Source organism: Lepidothrix coronata, unplaced genomic scaffold (assembly GCF_001604755.1).
Source record: "Lepidothrix coronata isolate B3197 unplaced genomic scaffold, Lepidothrix_coronata-1.0 Scaffold82, whole genome shotgun sequence".
Lineage (NCBI taxonomy): Eukaryota > Metazoa > Chordata > Aves > Passeriformes > Pipridae > Lepidothrix > Lepidothrix coronata.
Window position 1 is genome coordinate 2370642 of NW_016690262.1, and position 16590 is coordinate 2387231.

The 16590-nt window shown below is 39.6% G+C and overlaps 1 protein-coding gene across 3 annotated transcripts in view; it reads right to left on the reverse strand.

Moving 5' to 3' along the window:
* The window catches only part of GAB1 (GRB2 associated binding protein 1), a 72539-nt gene that overhangs the window by 42450 nt on the left and 13499 nt on the right, over positions 1 to 16590 (reverse strand). For 2 of the 3 annotated variants that reach the window (XM_017820380.1, XM_017820378.1), the window contains exons 1-2: positions 12297 to 12403; positions 25 to 319 (exon numbers count right to left, since the gene is read on the reverse strand). In XM_017820380.1, the coding sequence (XP_017675869.1) occupies positions 25 to 319; positions 12297 to 12401 (400 nt within the window). In that variant the 5' untranslated portion in view covers positions 12402 to 12403. Of the gene's footprint in view, positions 1 to 24; positions 320 to 12296; positions 12404 to 16590 lie in introns of those variants that run through there. The other variant, XM_017820379.1, reaches the window with a different exon arrangement.

Sequence of the window (16590 nt, forward strand, 5' to 3'; positions counted from 1 at the left end):
CTCAGAAAAAGCAACAGAACTTACCCTCATCTGTAGGGTTGAACCCACAGATATCACAGATACATCGGACCCACTTATTCATCTCCTCCTCGCTGTCTGCTACCAAATAGAAAACTCGGTCTATAGTGTTGATATCAAAAATATAGCTGTTTTCAAACTCTTTTTTGTTGAACGTTAATCCAGCATCCACTTGTTGACACAAATTTAAGTCAATAATACGGATAGGCTTCTTGGCATGGTCATTTTTGTAGTATTCCAATACATCCGGATCCCCCGTTAAACGGCCGCTCCGAAGAACAAACCATCTTCTCTTCCATGCCTGAAAATTGGAGAGAGAAAAAAGGGAGAAAAATTAGAAGAAATCAGACTTTAAGATCATTTTGTGTATGGCTTCAACCTGGGTTGAACCAAGTGTTAATAAATAGTCCAATTGTTATTTTAAGAGATTACACACCAGATACCTACATTTAATACAATCTACTTAGGTATTGTTACAGCAGTGGACTTGAGGATTAGTGAATTTGTATTTTGAAGTTTATTTCTTAGCTTTGCTTATAACAAGTGGATATATAAACTAAATCACTGTTTACCAAATGAGAAAGAATGAATCCAGTAAAGAAAAAAAAGGGGAAGGGGACCAGGAGCGGGGGGAGTGGGGGATGAAACTCCACACAAAAGCCTTTGAAGGAAGCTCTCATAGGCATGGGGAAGACAAAATAAAATACATTTTTCAGTGCTGCATAGCATTTTGTTTCCAATATCTGTTGCTTCAGGCTGATGCATTTTAACTGAATTTTTCACTAATACTCAACAATAGTTGACCTGTATTTAAAGAACAGACAATGCTCACATTGTACACTCGCCTTGATGCCAGGGGACCTCTGCACTCAGAACCTCATAATATTTCTACAGTAGTACTTCTCACAGAAAAAGAGCTATATTATTCTTTTTGAAACCATTAGAGAGACGAGGATGGAGAGAATGACCAAATGTTATAATTTTACCACATAAAGCCAGTCTTTGGGGAAGGTACATCCACAGAAGAAATATATTTGATAGTCTGACGCTGTGCCTAACACACCAGCCCTCCTGATGCTGCAGAGACAAAGAAGCTGGTCTGAGAGAAAAGCACAACTAAATTGCCTCATCTTCTAACTGATCCTCAGCTGCCTTTCATTCCCATGGGCCTCCATCACCTGTTATAATTCTGATCAAAGGCATTAACTTAAACTAAGAAAACAAGGTTTGCATACAGCTGTCCTGTTGCTTCCAACAGCGACTTTATTGCCCCACTTGTTCCTCAGCTCTACCAGCAACACAACATTCTGTGCTGCAAGCTTCTTTACATGCCCCAAGTCCAGGATAACGGGCACAGCAGAAGAAACCAGACGTACTGCCACTGCCCACTGGAAGAGCTGCACTGCCTTCAGAGCCAGAAATCTGAAAGCAGAGCCCAGGCACAGTGGGGAGCCATCACTGTGTCATCCATTTGTTCTTACGCTTTCCAGCCAAGTTGGAGACCAAGAAAAATCAAGGCAGTAGCCAAGTCCCTGCACATCACACTACAGGCTCGCACCGTGCCCCAAGGCAGCCCATTTAAAACTTCTTTGGGATATTCAAATGAGGTTATCAGCAAGTCCTTTGGAAGATCAAAAAAAAAAAAAAAAAAACAACAGAAGAAATGCATAAATAAGACAGGTGAGTGCATTTTCCTTTTGGTCAGCTCTGGTTGCAGGCTAACCAAGGAAAGGAATGAAATCAGCAAGGATGGTCTCAGAAGAGGTCAAGATGTGTGATGTCCCTTACACACTGGGAGTAGGTTTCAAAACAAGTGTTTCTTACTGTGTATTAGGAAAAGATTCACAGATGTTTCTGTGAGGCACAAGAGCGCTTCCATTTCATTTTTAGTGTAGCTGTTACCCTCAAACAAACTAGTGGAAGGAGGACATAAAGGACAAAGAGGGAGAACTGCACTGCCATCTCCCAGCTCTGAACTAGCATCGTCAGCTTGGCCCTGGAGACTCACAAAACCCTCATTGTGAAGTGGGAATGCCTTTTTGGGGTATCAAGCTTAGAAAGCTATTATGAAAAGATAATACAGAAAACAGGAGGGAGGGAAAAATGCCAGACAGCTTAATTAAGGCTTGTGATCCATTCTCCAACTACCAACACTCAAAAAGTTATTTGATTTTAAGATAATGTCTATACTTCACAAAACAAGTATATTTATTGTAGTTGTACAATATATATGTATAGTATATTGTATTTATTGTGTATTATATTATGATGAATACAGCATCTGCCTTTAAATGTTGAACTGTGTGAATCAGGTCAAAGTCTCAAAGAACTATTTCCATGGTAGTAATAAGTTTAACTGGGTGAACACTCAAACACAGAAGTAGAAAACATAACAGACGAAACCCCTTCAAATTTAGATTTCAAATGTGGGTATATTCTAGTAGCACAGCTGGATAAGCACTGTCTAACAGCGACCCAAAAACACTAGCAAAGTTTGTTTTGTTTCCTGTTTCCAAATCAAGTGACAACTTAGATGCTGGGATAACAGGAAACGTCAGTATCGGAGGCTCTCTCTCCAGGCAAGGTTGGTCACAGATAACTGTTATAAACCAAACTGCAAAACCCTCCTGCTTCAAAAACTGCCTTTATCTTTAACCTCAGTCCTCAGCCACTCAGATGAAATTTTCAAAGCTGAAATCAGGAGGGAAGAGATTAGAGATAGGAGAGGGACAAGAGCAGTTGAGAAGCATGATGTGTTTTGTCTCATAATTTGTGCAACAACAAAACACCATGCAAAAAACCCCATCAACTCTGTACCAACCAGGTGTGCCTCTTCTAGAAGGTTATTTCTAGTACTATGTTAAGGAGCAAAAGGTTCTTAGCAATTCTGATAATCTCTGTTGAGCATTAACGAGTAAATAGGATTCTCTAAAACTGAGAAAAACCAACCAGCTAAAAGAATTTCCTTTCAGCCCTTCAGGCTACAAAACAGCAACTATAAAGTACTTAAAACATTGAATTTAGCCTACCAGCACCTGCTACTATTTTTGCAGAGTTTTCACATAGTGCATATGTGAACGTTTATTTCAGTCCTATAATGAGTCACACTCACTGAAACTGGCACAGATTATATTCAAAAACAAAAGCAATTCCATAAACTACACACTAATAAGGCAGATACAAAGGTTCTCTGGATTACAGTACAAAGCACAATTTAGCAGCAGAATAAAGCTTAAAGCTAGACAAGCGAACTGACATCAGCACCCTTGCTAATCATAGTACAAAAGCGCCTCTATATTTTGTCAAAGTGCAAAATGAGCTCACATAAATCACTCTTTGTTATTTGAAAATATCTGGGATTCTTAAGGCTGGATCTATTTTTAGCATTTCAGTATTTGTCACTGTAAAGAAAGCTGTACGCTGCCTCACTGAAGCACAGATCAGTGTGCTGGATGTGTACGGAAGAGCTTCTTCAGTAACAGCTTTCCAAAGAGAAATCTCCAAAAGAGAGCATGTGCACATGTGGAAATACCTGTATTTTCCTTTTTTTTTTTTTTTTTTTTAACCCCCTTTGGGCATTTTTGTTTAAAAATTTTGCAATTTTTTTTTACAGAGCACGTTACAGACTATTTCTTGTAATCACCCAAAAAGATGCAACCAGTTTACGTCATAGGAAAATTACAGGTAGTAATTATTTATCCGTCAAATAACTGATGTTATCAGCCATATATTATCAAACACTGGTTTTCTGTGCTAAAAGTCAACTGCTTTAAGTTTGAGAAGTCAAAAAAATAGCCATGACGGGATTTAAACATTTTGTACAAATATTATTCAATTCTGGAAACAAAATTGAGCCAAGAAATAATCAAACATATCAAATATGTTATTAATGTAAACAGGATTTCAAAATATGTTTTACAAATACACTACCAGTTACTAAACACTGCTTGCAGAGCAAATACTTAGTTCAGAAGTAAAATGGTTCCATTTGTAAGCGTAGTAAGGCGAACGTCATGGGAATCAAGCTCACCAAAAGCCTGTGTAGGCTTTGTAGATTATTACAAAACACGGTTTAACAAGGTTTGCTGCTTTTGTTTCAGACTAAGAAGGGCCTTGTGTGCCTCTCAGCTTGTTTTCTCCTTCGAGCTGCAAAGCATATCAGCTGGCCTAACATAGGACACCACCATGCCTGCCAAACATTGTCCTGTTTGTATCATGAGACCATCGTATCATGAGACCATCATAACTATAGAAACAGGCTTGTTTTCTTGTTCTTGAGGCAGGCTGAAATCTGACAAGCTGCTCACCCACAGAGCATCAAATGATCAAAGGAACAGTGGAGTTCTGTATTTTTCACACAGCGTTTTGAGTAGGTTACAAAGTAAAAACAAAAAATTCCTACTATTGTTATTTTTTTCAGTAAGATACTTCCAAACTGCTGATGTAAAAATGAATGAATCAGCTAAGGAATTGGCAGAAAGCATCACGTACCAGTGTTAAGAGTTTAGTTGCTTTTTGTTTTGTTGTTTGGGTTTTTTTAAATACTGTAGTTATTCCTGTATCCAGTACACCGATTTTACAATATATTCTCCTTACAAGAGGTGTATCTGTTGAAAAAGTTGTAGCTATACCTCCTTTAATCTTTCCATTATGGATTTCCCCCTCCCCTCCCATCATGTACACTAGAGATGTACCTCATTCAGCTGCTGGCTATAGTTCAAAGAGGTAGGAAATATGTGTAAATGGAGAGGGAAAGGAAGGAGGAAGGGGCAGGAAAGAATAGATAATTTATATTTTTAAAAGGATTTAACCTTCCATTTGGATCTCCTCAAGCTGTTGCTCAAGAGGCCAAAATGATTACATGACATGTTTAAATAAAAGCTTAGAAATGTTAAGTCAAAGACAACTTTTTCGGTCCATTTTTACAGATTTTGCCCTCATGTGACCAAGACAAGTACCAAGTAACTGTGGTTACTGATAAACTGGTCAGTTGTGCTCCTATATTTTCTTAAGTATTATTACCCATCAATCTGTCATTTAAAGCTGATTTTCTTCTTCTTCTAGCACATTTACCGCCTTTTTTTTTGGGGGGGGGAAGCATCCAGTCAAAAAAAATCTTTCCAAACTGTTGAGCACTGGCTAAGCCGAAGAGGGTATCACATTCCACTCTGGTAGTACTGCTCATAAATCTTTCCCTATGTATGACCAGTAAACCCAAGAATAAAATTACGAATCTCAAGCCTCCCTTCTCATCTCTCAAGTGTGGAGACATTTGTGCTTAGGTTTGCATCTCTGAACTCCATAAAGTACTTTAAAAGGGCAGTATTTCGCATCCTCCTTTCTCAGACAAGTCCGCTAAGACCTGGAAGAAAGAAGTGACTTACCCAGGAGGATCCCCAAATAAACCCTGATGTTTTATAAATGCACAACAAAACATTTCCTTGCTCCAAAAGACATCATGAAGTAAACAGAAGACATAGAGAGCATGAACCAAAGAGAAGTAGGAGCAGCAAAAGGCACAGCCCAAGGTGACTTCATCATACTCTCCTGGACATTTGCTTAAGTCTTGAAGCTACTGTTGAGGGATTTTCCCTCATCTGCTGGGATCAAGGCTTAATTTTCTTTATACTTTTTGCTGCCACCTATTTAATTTATCCCTCTCTCTTTACTTATTTTTCAGTGCAAAGGCTAAACAACAGTGAAACTGGTAGATGTCTTTGACAAACAACCAGAAGAGGGATCGCAAACAGAAGCTGAGTACTTCTCCTTTTTGCCTCCACAGTTCTAGTGTCCAGGTGTTCCATTCATTGCAGGAGACAGACACGCCTCTGGCACAGCTTCACTGACTCACACGTTAGACCTGTGCTCTGCATCCCATCAGAAGCTCAAAAGAAACAAAAATAAGTGTCCCTCACACTGTGCTTCTTTTTAAATCCTGTTTGTGGTCGGCACAGACCAGCGACAACTATCACTGAGGAGCTTCATCCCACAAGGCACGTACTTGGGAGGACTGCTGGGAAGTAGCAAGAAGAGGTCACATTAGGTAACAGTACTTCAAGTACAGAACTTTACTTTTTCCACTTGCTACTCTTCCGGCTTGCAGAACTAATTCCCAACATGGTGAAATTTCCAAATTTCGGCTGGTGTTTTCCCTGAGAAATTAACACTTGTAGATTTTTACATGGAAATAAATTAAGGGGTGTTTTCCAGAAAGCAAGTTTTCGAAATATTTTAAAACCTGTTTGTTTGTTTTGGTGTTTTGTTTTGGGGTTTTTTTTGTTGTTGAATTCTTTTTTAAAGGCCATATCATGAGCACTAGGAACTCAGGAACATGTAATTACTAGTTAGTTCTGAAACCATTATCATAATACCAACTGGCAATTGCCATCCTCTTACCCTCTTCCCTAAAAATAATGACCTTTATTTTTTGAAACCTAAGACAGAACAACTAAGCTGAGTGCAATAAAAAAACATGTCTTACTGTCTTAATTCTATACAGCACAAATTGCATTTCCAGGATCTGACAAAACAGTCCAAACTTTCTACTTTTAGTAGTGTTAAATACTAAGAAGTGTAAATAGATTGCTGCAAAATAAACAAATGTGAGATGAGGAAAATACTGAATACATTACAACTTTCTTTAAATACTTAAGACTTGTTTTCCAGGAAGCACCATCTTTTCTCACTGAGCAAAATAAGGAAAAAACAGTCTCAGTGGAAGTTTCCACTCTCCTGGCCATCATCCTGATCATCTGTTCCGAATACACACAAGGCCAAAATTTCCTGTTTTCAAACTATTGTCACCGTTTTCTAGTCTTGTGCTGTCGATTCTTTTGTTTATTTAACAAGCTAAAGTTAGAAAACACTGAAAATACAGAAGAACAATACTTCCACACACATTTGCTGTGAGCTCTGTTTCATAACTGAGGTTTCAGCACGTGAATTAATGTCCTAACGTTACACCGCTAATTAAAGCGCCAAGAGAGGTGCAAAATACAATGTAACACTAACTTCTGCTTTATTTGTGAATCTAAAACTGAGTATCTTCACAGTCCTTTCCATTTTGCATGGGGATCCTTGATTTTTTTCTTACCTTTTGTTTGATTTTTTTTTTTTCCCTACAGCCTTATCCCTATTCCCAGTGCAATTGTGTGGCCAGGTCTGTATCATCTAATTCACATTAAACTGATCCTTATGGCTGGTGGCATCAGGCACTTCAATAAATACTTACTTCTCTGCTACATGACAGAAATTTTCTAATGGCAAGCACAAATTTCCTCCTGCACACCAGAGAATTACCACCACGTCTTCACCAAAGGAGAGCCTATTCGGAGCTATGCAGAGCAATAAAACAGGAGATCTGCAGCAGTGCCAGGACCCGAGCCCTCATTTCACTGTCTCCAAGCTAGGACCAGTGACCAGACCATGTCTCTATATTCCTACATCCTCTAATCCAATTCTAATGCCTATAAAAGTTCTGCTGCTTCTGATCACTTGCAAACCTACCTTTTCAGTTCTAGTTGTTGTACTTCACCACCCATCCCGTGTGGCTAAGACATAACTCCCAAACGGTCTTTCCAGGAACATGTTCCCTATCACTGGCAGTAGCTTCACCATCTCCTCTCAGTGCTCCATCCCATTTGACATGGCATGAGGTTTGTCACAGCATAGGAAGTGTATCCCTTGCAGGTCCCTTACTCACATATCTACATGGTCTTTGCTTTGCTGCCCTGTTTCTCAGAACATTTCAGAAATTTTGTGGTTTGTTCTCTGATCACAAGCATGTTCTGACCGTCTCCCTCCCTACTCTTTCCCACATCCAACCTATTAAAAATAATAGGAGAATCTCCCTTCTCTCATTCTGATCACATCATCTTCTATTTTAAAGTTCTCCATTTATTGACTTGCTTTATTGCAGTTTGGGGCCTCTTTTCCTATTTTTAGGCCTTTTCTTCTTAGGAAAATCCATCTTTCTTGACTCTCTGCCACTTGCAAGTCACCTCCTATTGCTTTATGCTCTACCACCAATACTAGATCTGGCTCACTTTTCCTCCTCTGCTGCATCTCTCTTCTTCCTTTAACTTTTGAAGGCTTCCCAAACCAATAAGCACGGGCACGACGTCTCCTTCCTTCAGATTCCTCCTAAGCATCAGCCTCTTTAACAGTACTTATGATCACCCAACCAAATTACAATTTGGCTTTGCATCACATGGATTTATTTAAGAAATGTTGTTTTTGTGTATTCACTAGACAAAGGTTTGTTTGTTGTTTTTTTTTTTTTTTAAAGTTGCTTCAGTCTTTTCATCAGCTTTTAATCAGAAGCCACTTCCCCCCACAAGTCTTAATCTAAGAAAGCAAAACATTTGGGGTAGGTTCTGCCCTTTTTTTTTCTGTACAGTACTTACCATAAGGATTACTACTGGGCTGACAAGACCCTCTTGATGAGTTGCATGAAAGCAACACACAGAAAAATAAAAAACTTTAGCATTTATAAAGACACGGTAAGTCCAAAGCTGAAAGGTCAAGCCTACACTCCACTGACATCAACAACTGCTTTCCCACTAATGGCCAGAGATGAACTATTTCACCATATATTTTTGTCTATTCATTTCTCATATCCTGGGAGGACAGTAATTTTGAAGTGGTGTTTGTAACAAGGTGTGAAAAATCCCCATTCCTCCAGATCACAAGCCCAAGTGCTTCTTGTAATATTTTGTACAAATTGAGAGTTTTCTCTTTCTTTCCTTCTTACTCACCCATGTAGATATCTATCTTCATCATCTGTCAAACACTTACAAGGAAAAGCAAGACAAGACACTAGAACCTTGTAAAAACATGCAATTCCTAACACGGTTTTGGATCCTCTAAAGGACACTGCAGTTGCAACAAGCACGCAAGACATGCTTCACTGCTTCGTGTTTGGATCACTCGAGCATGCTCATTTTGCAAACAAAGTAAGAGGTTTCCACACATGACAGAGGCCAAGCATTTTGCACATCATCTCTTCAACGAAATATTTATAAGGCTTGAACCCTGTGCTTTGCAGTTCCTCTAAAAGAAAAGGCAATTGAGCTACAGAAGCAGCAGTCTCTCCAACTTCAATAGGGAATGATGAATTAAGGGAGATTTAGCAATGAACTAAGGAGGACAGTACAAAGGTACCCCATAATTTCTACAAGTTGCCTCCTGACTAACTAGCCTGGTTTAACCTACTAGTTGTATTAAAGAAGCTTCTATACATCCATAACACACATGGAAAAGTCTCCCATGGAAATTCAGACTGTGTTTTCAATAAGCCCTATAAATTAAACTTAGAGTATGTTGACAGTCCATCCTTGTCCCTTCCTTCTGAGAGCAGGGCTGTGCATTCTCTGACATCTTTGCAAATCAGGTATCTGCAGATCAAAGCAGGAGCCTCTTTTATAAATGAGTGGGCCACTACTACAGCAATAAAAGGACTGGTAGTTACTCAAGCCATTTACTCAGTAAAGGGAAAGCTAAAGGAAACCTATTGTTCTGCCACTTTTACAAGGAGAATCAACACAGTACTTCTTTAAATGCTGTGAGGCATTGCAAAGAATTCCTTATTCTAAGGAAGGGGAAGAATTAGGAATGGCAATCGCAGTGTGTACTTTTTAAGACTAAAACTATTAACTTTTCCATTACAAATCATCAGATATGAAATGTGCATGAACCGTGTGATGGCAGGGAGAGCTGCTAAGGAAAGTAAAAGCTAAGATAAAGTCAGCATTATGTCTGATAGACACACTCTCCCTTTACATGGCTGAAAATATTTACCACCTAGGCTCCAGCAGAGTTTTTTTCTAAGCAGAACTGACCTAAAGAACTCCAGAGAAAAATTAATTTCAAAACAAACAAGCACAAAGTCAAAATTCTTTGCAAGACATTATGATCTATAGATTCCTTTTACTATGCTCCTTAACATGAGTTACAATTGTAACAAAAATATTGTTTTTCCAACGTGGTAAACAATATACTTTTAGACTCAAATTACTCACTGGTAGTAACAAAATGGTGAAGAAATTTGGAAACACCATGAATAGCAAATTCAACTACATACCAGCATACTTGAAAATTTGGATGCTTCAGTATAATTACTTGGATTAGCTTATTAAACACTCCTGTAGCTCTCATCAGCTCACATAAAAAAAGTTTTCTACTGTTTGTTTCCTAGACTGTAACAGTACCCTTGTGCCACATATTATTAGGATCAACAGCTTTGTAGAACTTAACCAGCACAACCAATTCACTTATCATTTTTTCTGCCCACCCCAGAGCAATGTTCTGAACCCAGATTTGTTCTCAAACCAGATGCCTCAAACGGCGTGGCCACAACTGCTCCCCACAAACGCAGCACTGCCCGGCTGGAGGGACCTGCGCGCCGGGACCAAGCCTTGGGCAGCCACGTCTGGCTGCTCCCGGCAGCTCCCTGTGAGCCTCCCCGGGACAAAACTGAAGGACTTGCACCAGTGGTAACAGCCAAGAAACTACAGACAGTTCTTGAATAACAATACAAATAAAACCTTTTTTCTTTTTTTTTTTCCCCCCCCGGAGTCAGTGATAGGAGTGAACAAACCAGGTTTAGGCTCGTGCTTCAGAAACAGAATTTACCGAGTCAACTTGTAAATCAAAACGAAAGCTACACCTCTTTTTGAACAAAAAAAAACCCCATTTTTCGAGTGCAAAGATAACATTCTCTACGGAAGCCTTTGTTTACTTACTCCAATTCATTTGCCATATGCCTAAGTTACAAAGCAGAAAAATAAACAACATCAAGAACACTTTTTTTCTAGTTTACCTCTTTGAGTCTTCAGAAAATTTAAGCAAAGTCCTGGGCATTTCTGTAGTTGTGTCTACCCCAAAAAAGCAAAGCTTTCTTTTTCCTGCCGGCTTCCCACCTCACTCTACACCACCCTATCCTCATAACCTTTGACCAACAGGAAGCAGACACAATGGACTGAAAATAACAGCAATTGTAAGATTTCGAATGATTTAATACATGAGGGGTGGGCTTAAGATTTGAAAAACTTCCCTTGCTTTGGTTTTTCAACAGTTGCTTAAAACATGTTATCTACATAGACTTAGAACATTTGTTCAAAATCCTGGGTTGAACGAGGCTAAAAACTGTGAAATGCACTTTTCAGAGCACAGAGGTCCAAATTCTTACATTTGTTGAGATTCTGTGCTTAAGCCATGGTCATTAGGCTATTATATACAACGAACTTAGTTTTCCAAGAGTGTAAGCAACAGCAGTAGAAGTTTCTTACAGCGTTACCTCTTTTTCAAAAAAATATTTTTATTTATCTGAGCTTTGGGATCAGTAATAGGCATATGTCCCATAGAATAGTATGATATTCTTGTGAGAAATGTAAGTGTCCATTTAAACACTGCAGTTAAAGCTATAAAGAAATCACGGTGATGGGAAGTCACAGATACAAAAAGGACCTTTGCTAATTCTAAGTAGCTGAGATACACTTTGTAGTGTAGAAGGGAAGATCTTTATCTTCTCCTCACATAAAAGCCAAAGCAATGATCCCATAAACATCTTCATTAACAGTAGAATATTCACGTGCTTCAAACTGTACCAACATCTTGACAGGAACACTTGGGGGTTACAGATTCCAAAGTCCAAACAGGCAATTACAGCATTTCTTTTTATTAGTTTTAACGTTTTTGTCTTGCACTCCAAGTACCTGCCAAACCCAGAATCACATCCCATCCCTGCCATCCCTCCCCAGAGCCCTCAGGTTCCTCCTCTGCAGTCACACCACAACACACCCAGGTCACAGTGGCAAGAGCAGAATGCACCAATGCAGAGAGGGACTCTCTGAAGAGCTCTGAAGAGCTATACTGTGTTTTCTGGAGAAGGGAAGGGGCAGAGGGGTGAGGATAAAGAGTCAGTGTAATTTTTACACAGACTCCTGTGTAAAGATGACTAAAAGGTTCTTCCACAATCACAGGAGCTGGTAACCTCCTCAGCCTTGCTTGCAAACAACAAGCAAAATTTCAAGCTATGAATGTTATAGCAGAATAGTTGCAAGCATGCTGAAATGCAAGGTCATAATAATGTTCCAAAGTAATTCCCAAGGAATTTGCTACCCCCCCCCATTTCATCAAGCATTGGCTGTACCTCTCTTGCATGTTAGGCACCGCTTCATTTTAGAGGCATTTTAACAATGGAATTACACTCAAAACGTTCTTTTCTTGGCAGGGGGAAGCTCAGGCACTGCATTTCTGCAGGCTAAGACTGGATCTACCTTGTCAATGCAGTATTTCAGTAAGGTCTGCTGGGGCTCAAAATAACTCCAGAGAAGCCCCTCGCACCCCTCGGTATCCAACAACAACTTCCAAATACAAAACATTCCTAGAGCACACGAGCAAGCTTTTGAGCACAGCAGCAGAAGCCACCACTGACATGTTGTCATAGCAGCTTGAAGCACAAATGGTTCAACAACAAGGGAAGTAAACATGAGGTCCTCAGCAAGCCTGCAGTTCAAGAGTCCCTTGAAACTACCCTGTCTGCTAACAGGATCCTCCTTTTCCCTTCCCCCATTTTAAGACACGACCTGATGCCATCACACCAAGGAATAACAGAGAAAGGATATCCTGCCTAGATTTTCCATTATACAGATCAAATCATCAATCCAGAGAGGTCTTTGCTTACACATGGGATAAAAAGAAGATGCTTACAACTGATAAACCCTGAGAGGAAGCAAGGTTGGCTCCATGACTATTTTTAAGTAGTTAGCATTCACACAATGGCCTAAAATTAATGGCCAACCCCCAGGGTCCATGAAATCTTCATTAAAAATAGTAATAATAATTAAAAAAAAAAAAGGAGTTTGCCTATTTGATGGGGGGAAGTGAAAACAAAAGAAATAGAAGGTGACAGATACAATCATGCTTCTTCCCAGACTCACCTTGAATTCAGTTTGTATGCTAAGTTTAAGCAAGTGAAAAGATAGGAAGCTTTATGTCTTTTTCCCTAAAAATGAAGTGTTTCCTTCAACAATTGATGGAAGAAATCTTTCTTCAACAGCTCTCGTCATTTTGACTAATAATCTTTTGCTGTAAGTATCATAGGGCAAATAGTAAGAAAACACAGAAAAATAAAAATATCTTTATGTAGCTGTATCATGAAAGAAGGAACTTGTTTTTTAGCCCTCATTTCCAAGGCCAGCTACCACAGCTGTGCTGCAGCTCCCAGCTGAACAGCTCCCTCCATCTCACCACATTACAGACAAAGGGCATTTAGTTTACCAAATGGCCAGTGTTTCACATTTAGCTCAGTTAAAAGCATCCCACATCTAAGGCTTCATCCAAGCATGATAAGAAAAGTCATGCTTTGTGCATCTGGACAGATGATGAATACAAACATCCTTGGTATAATCTAAGGATAAATAATTTAAATGGCATCATGTCAACATTAAATGCACTGAAAATGCATTCTTACGCCAGGCATTTCTTTGGATAAAGAACAAGATGAGGCAAAAGGCCCTGTAAGATCATCTCTGTAATCTAGGAAATGCCCACAAACTCAAGACATTTTAAGTATCATCATTCATCTCCACCTTTTGCTGCCAAGAAGGATTTCTTCTTTTAAGCATTTATCCTCGTGGAGGTGGTGGTTGTTGTTTGTCCTTTTTAATAACAGCATCACTCTGATGAGTAACTAAGAGATTCATGGAAAACAAAAATTGCCTAGAGTTTCTGATCTCATCACAAACTACTCCCCTCCTCCTCTGTGCACTAGATAAAAAGTGAACAATTAGCCTGCTGTTTGCTCTGTACAGTGAGATTGTTCATTTCTTCATTTGTATCAGATCAGATCACGGAACAGAGAAAAACATTCAAAATAGATTAAATAAAAAAATCTATCCTTAAACCACCAACATTGCTATGAGAACTTAAACCCCATCAGATTTTTATCATTTCTTTAGTACTTTTTAGCAGATTCAAGTGTTACAGTCCCTTTACTTCATTTGGTTTGCAAAGTACTTGACGTTTTTAGGATTTGCTCTTTGACATAAAAAGCAAGCTCTGCCTTATCCAACTGCTTTTTACACCTTTTTTGTGAGAGTTTCATAACCAGCTTCACTTACCATAAAATTGTTTAATTTTTAACTTACAGGAAGCAAAGAAACTCTAAAACTGGACGCCTTGTTACTTTATTTATTGGCTCTCCATACATCTAAACGGCATCTACTTTGTTTACTGGCTGGGAGCTCTTACCACTGCCAGCACTTCAGGAACAATGTAACTGTGGAAAGGGGAAAACATGTTTTTCTACATTTTGTTTGTCATCTAAGAGAATTATAAGGTACACAGGCAGAAGTTTGAAAATATTTTTAATAGCGGGTAACCTCAAATGGACAAAACAACCTAATTTAGCAGGTATTTTTATCTCAACTCGTAACTTAACCCTTTTCATTCTGGAGCCATTTACAAGTAATAATCACTGCCAGATTTGCCATAAACAATGGTTACTTTTCAATGCCTGTACCATGATGCTGAAAAAGTGTATTCTATTTCTAAAGATGACTATTTTTTAATCCTTAAAATGGAAAGGGCTTTGGGACAACCACAAGAGGCATGAGATCAGAAACAGGAGAATTTTGTACAATATCTTGTACAAAGTTTTCCACGTCTTAAAAATACATATCACATTTTAATGAACCCAGTAAGACACACAACACTGTGTGTCTTATTTTTTAATATATTAAAAAAATGCTGTTGTAACAATGTATCAAATTCCAAACCAAAAAAGGAAGCTTCTCATTTTCCCCTCCACTTACAGCAGCATCCAAAGCCTTTCCACCCCTAGGGAATTCTGGTGTCACCTATATTAGGCTGTGTGACAAGGATCCACTTGTCTGAGCAGTACAGCAAGGTGAGAGGGATGCTGCTGGTCAGGCCACTGCCACTCTCCAGCTTCTCTGAGCACAACTCCCTCCTGCTCACCAGCACAGCCAGCAGTCCTGGCACGAGGGAGGGCACAGTGTTCTGTATCAAACAGGTGAGATTTGGCAGAGGAGGGCACTTTTACACCCAACATCAGGTCTCACACAGCTTGCCTACGCTGTCGTTTACCCTCAATGCTAAACAGATGTAATGCACGTATTGAGGTCTCCAAGTGGATGGCTACCCTACTTCCACAGCCAACCACCCATCCTCCCTCCCTCCCAGACCTCAAAGGCTAACAAAAACGCAGAAAAAAAAAATTAAATAGCTACTCTAAGCAATACTCAGCTGACCTTCACATTTGAACACGTTGGTTTTGCCTCTGCTGCGAGCCTCTTCCTTCCATCAATCCACAAAGCCGAAGCTGCTTATTCCCAACTTGAATCATGAGAGAAGAACTAAGACCAGCACTAACAATGTCAAACCATCATTTTGGAAACAACTGATGTGGAATGACGGTATCTTCACTGTCACCAACTGCACTGGCAGGACACCACCAAAGTCACGTTTCTGGTGCTGTTGGAGGCAGCTCCAGCTCCCGGCCAGGCAGGTGCCACTCCAGTGAAGCTACTCCATGGCTGGAGTATAAACACTGCTAGGACTGCTCACATCAGCTGCTGAGGGACACAGTCCAAATCATTCCAATCTAGAGGAAAGTTATTTTGGTGATCAAAGTCGCTGAATCAAAGTAACAATAAACACAAAAAGCACATATATATCAACGTCTTGGCACCTTAACCAAAATATGCTGATCCATCAACTTGCCAGTTGCTTTGTGACTACTAAATAAGCATAACCAGTATTTTATTGTGTGCTTTGTACCTCTCGTAACTCTGCTCAAATACTGTAATAAAAGCACAGTTTAATGGTTGACAGTTAATCGTTTGCTCTACTATGAATGCCCTCCTCACAGAGGCAGGGATGGATGATTTTCTGCACTACCGTGTGTGTCTTGAACTGGGCACACAAATTAAACACCTTCTGCCTGAGCAAAGCAATGACAGCATGGGATGCAGCTTGGGAGGAGAAGCTCCAGCTGAACTTCCTTTAGCATTTACAGGAGGTATCACATCATACCAACAGAATTGAGAAAATTCCCACAGAACATAAGGAGAAGTTTCAGTGATTTTATCACCCCCAGCAGAAGTGAGCTGGCGGGGCAGAGAAGCATATACAAATGACTGCTTTCTCTTTGATTCACAATATTTAGATTGTTATTTCCAGCCCAGGTTAAACAAATTGGTGTTATGATACTATTGTTAGGCTGGATGTATAAACACACTTATGCACTTCTGGAGGCCAGCCAGCTCAGCAAACAGATTACAAAAGAAACAGGGAAGAGGTAGAACACGAGCTGCTGCTCGAGTTCACCCACCAGGCTGTTATGGAGAGGGAGCAGGGGGTGGGAGGGAAGAAAACAGCACAGAACAGCGGAGCAAAATATGTTGTGAACACGCTATTTTAAGAAGTGTGGAAAGTTTCTTAAAAAAAAAAAAAAAAGGCTCAAGAGTTGGTTCATACTCAGCAAAATAACTCCTGAACGTTTCATACAGACAGACACATCGAGCAGTTTCCATCAGGTTGCTTAAC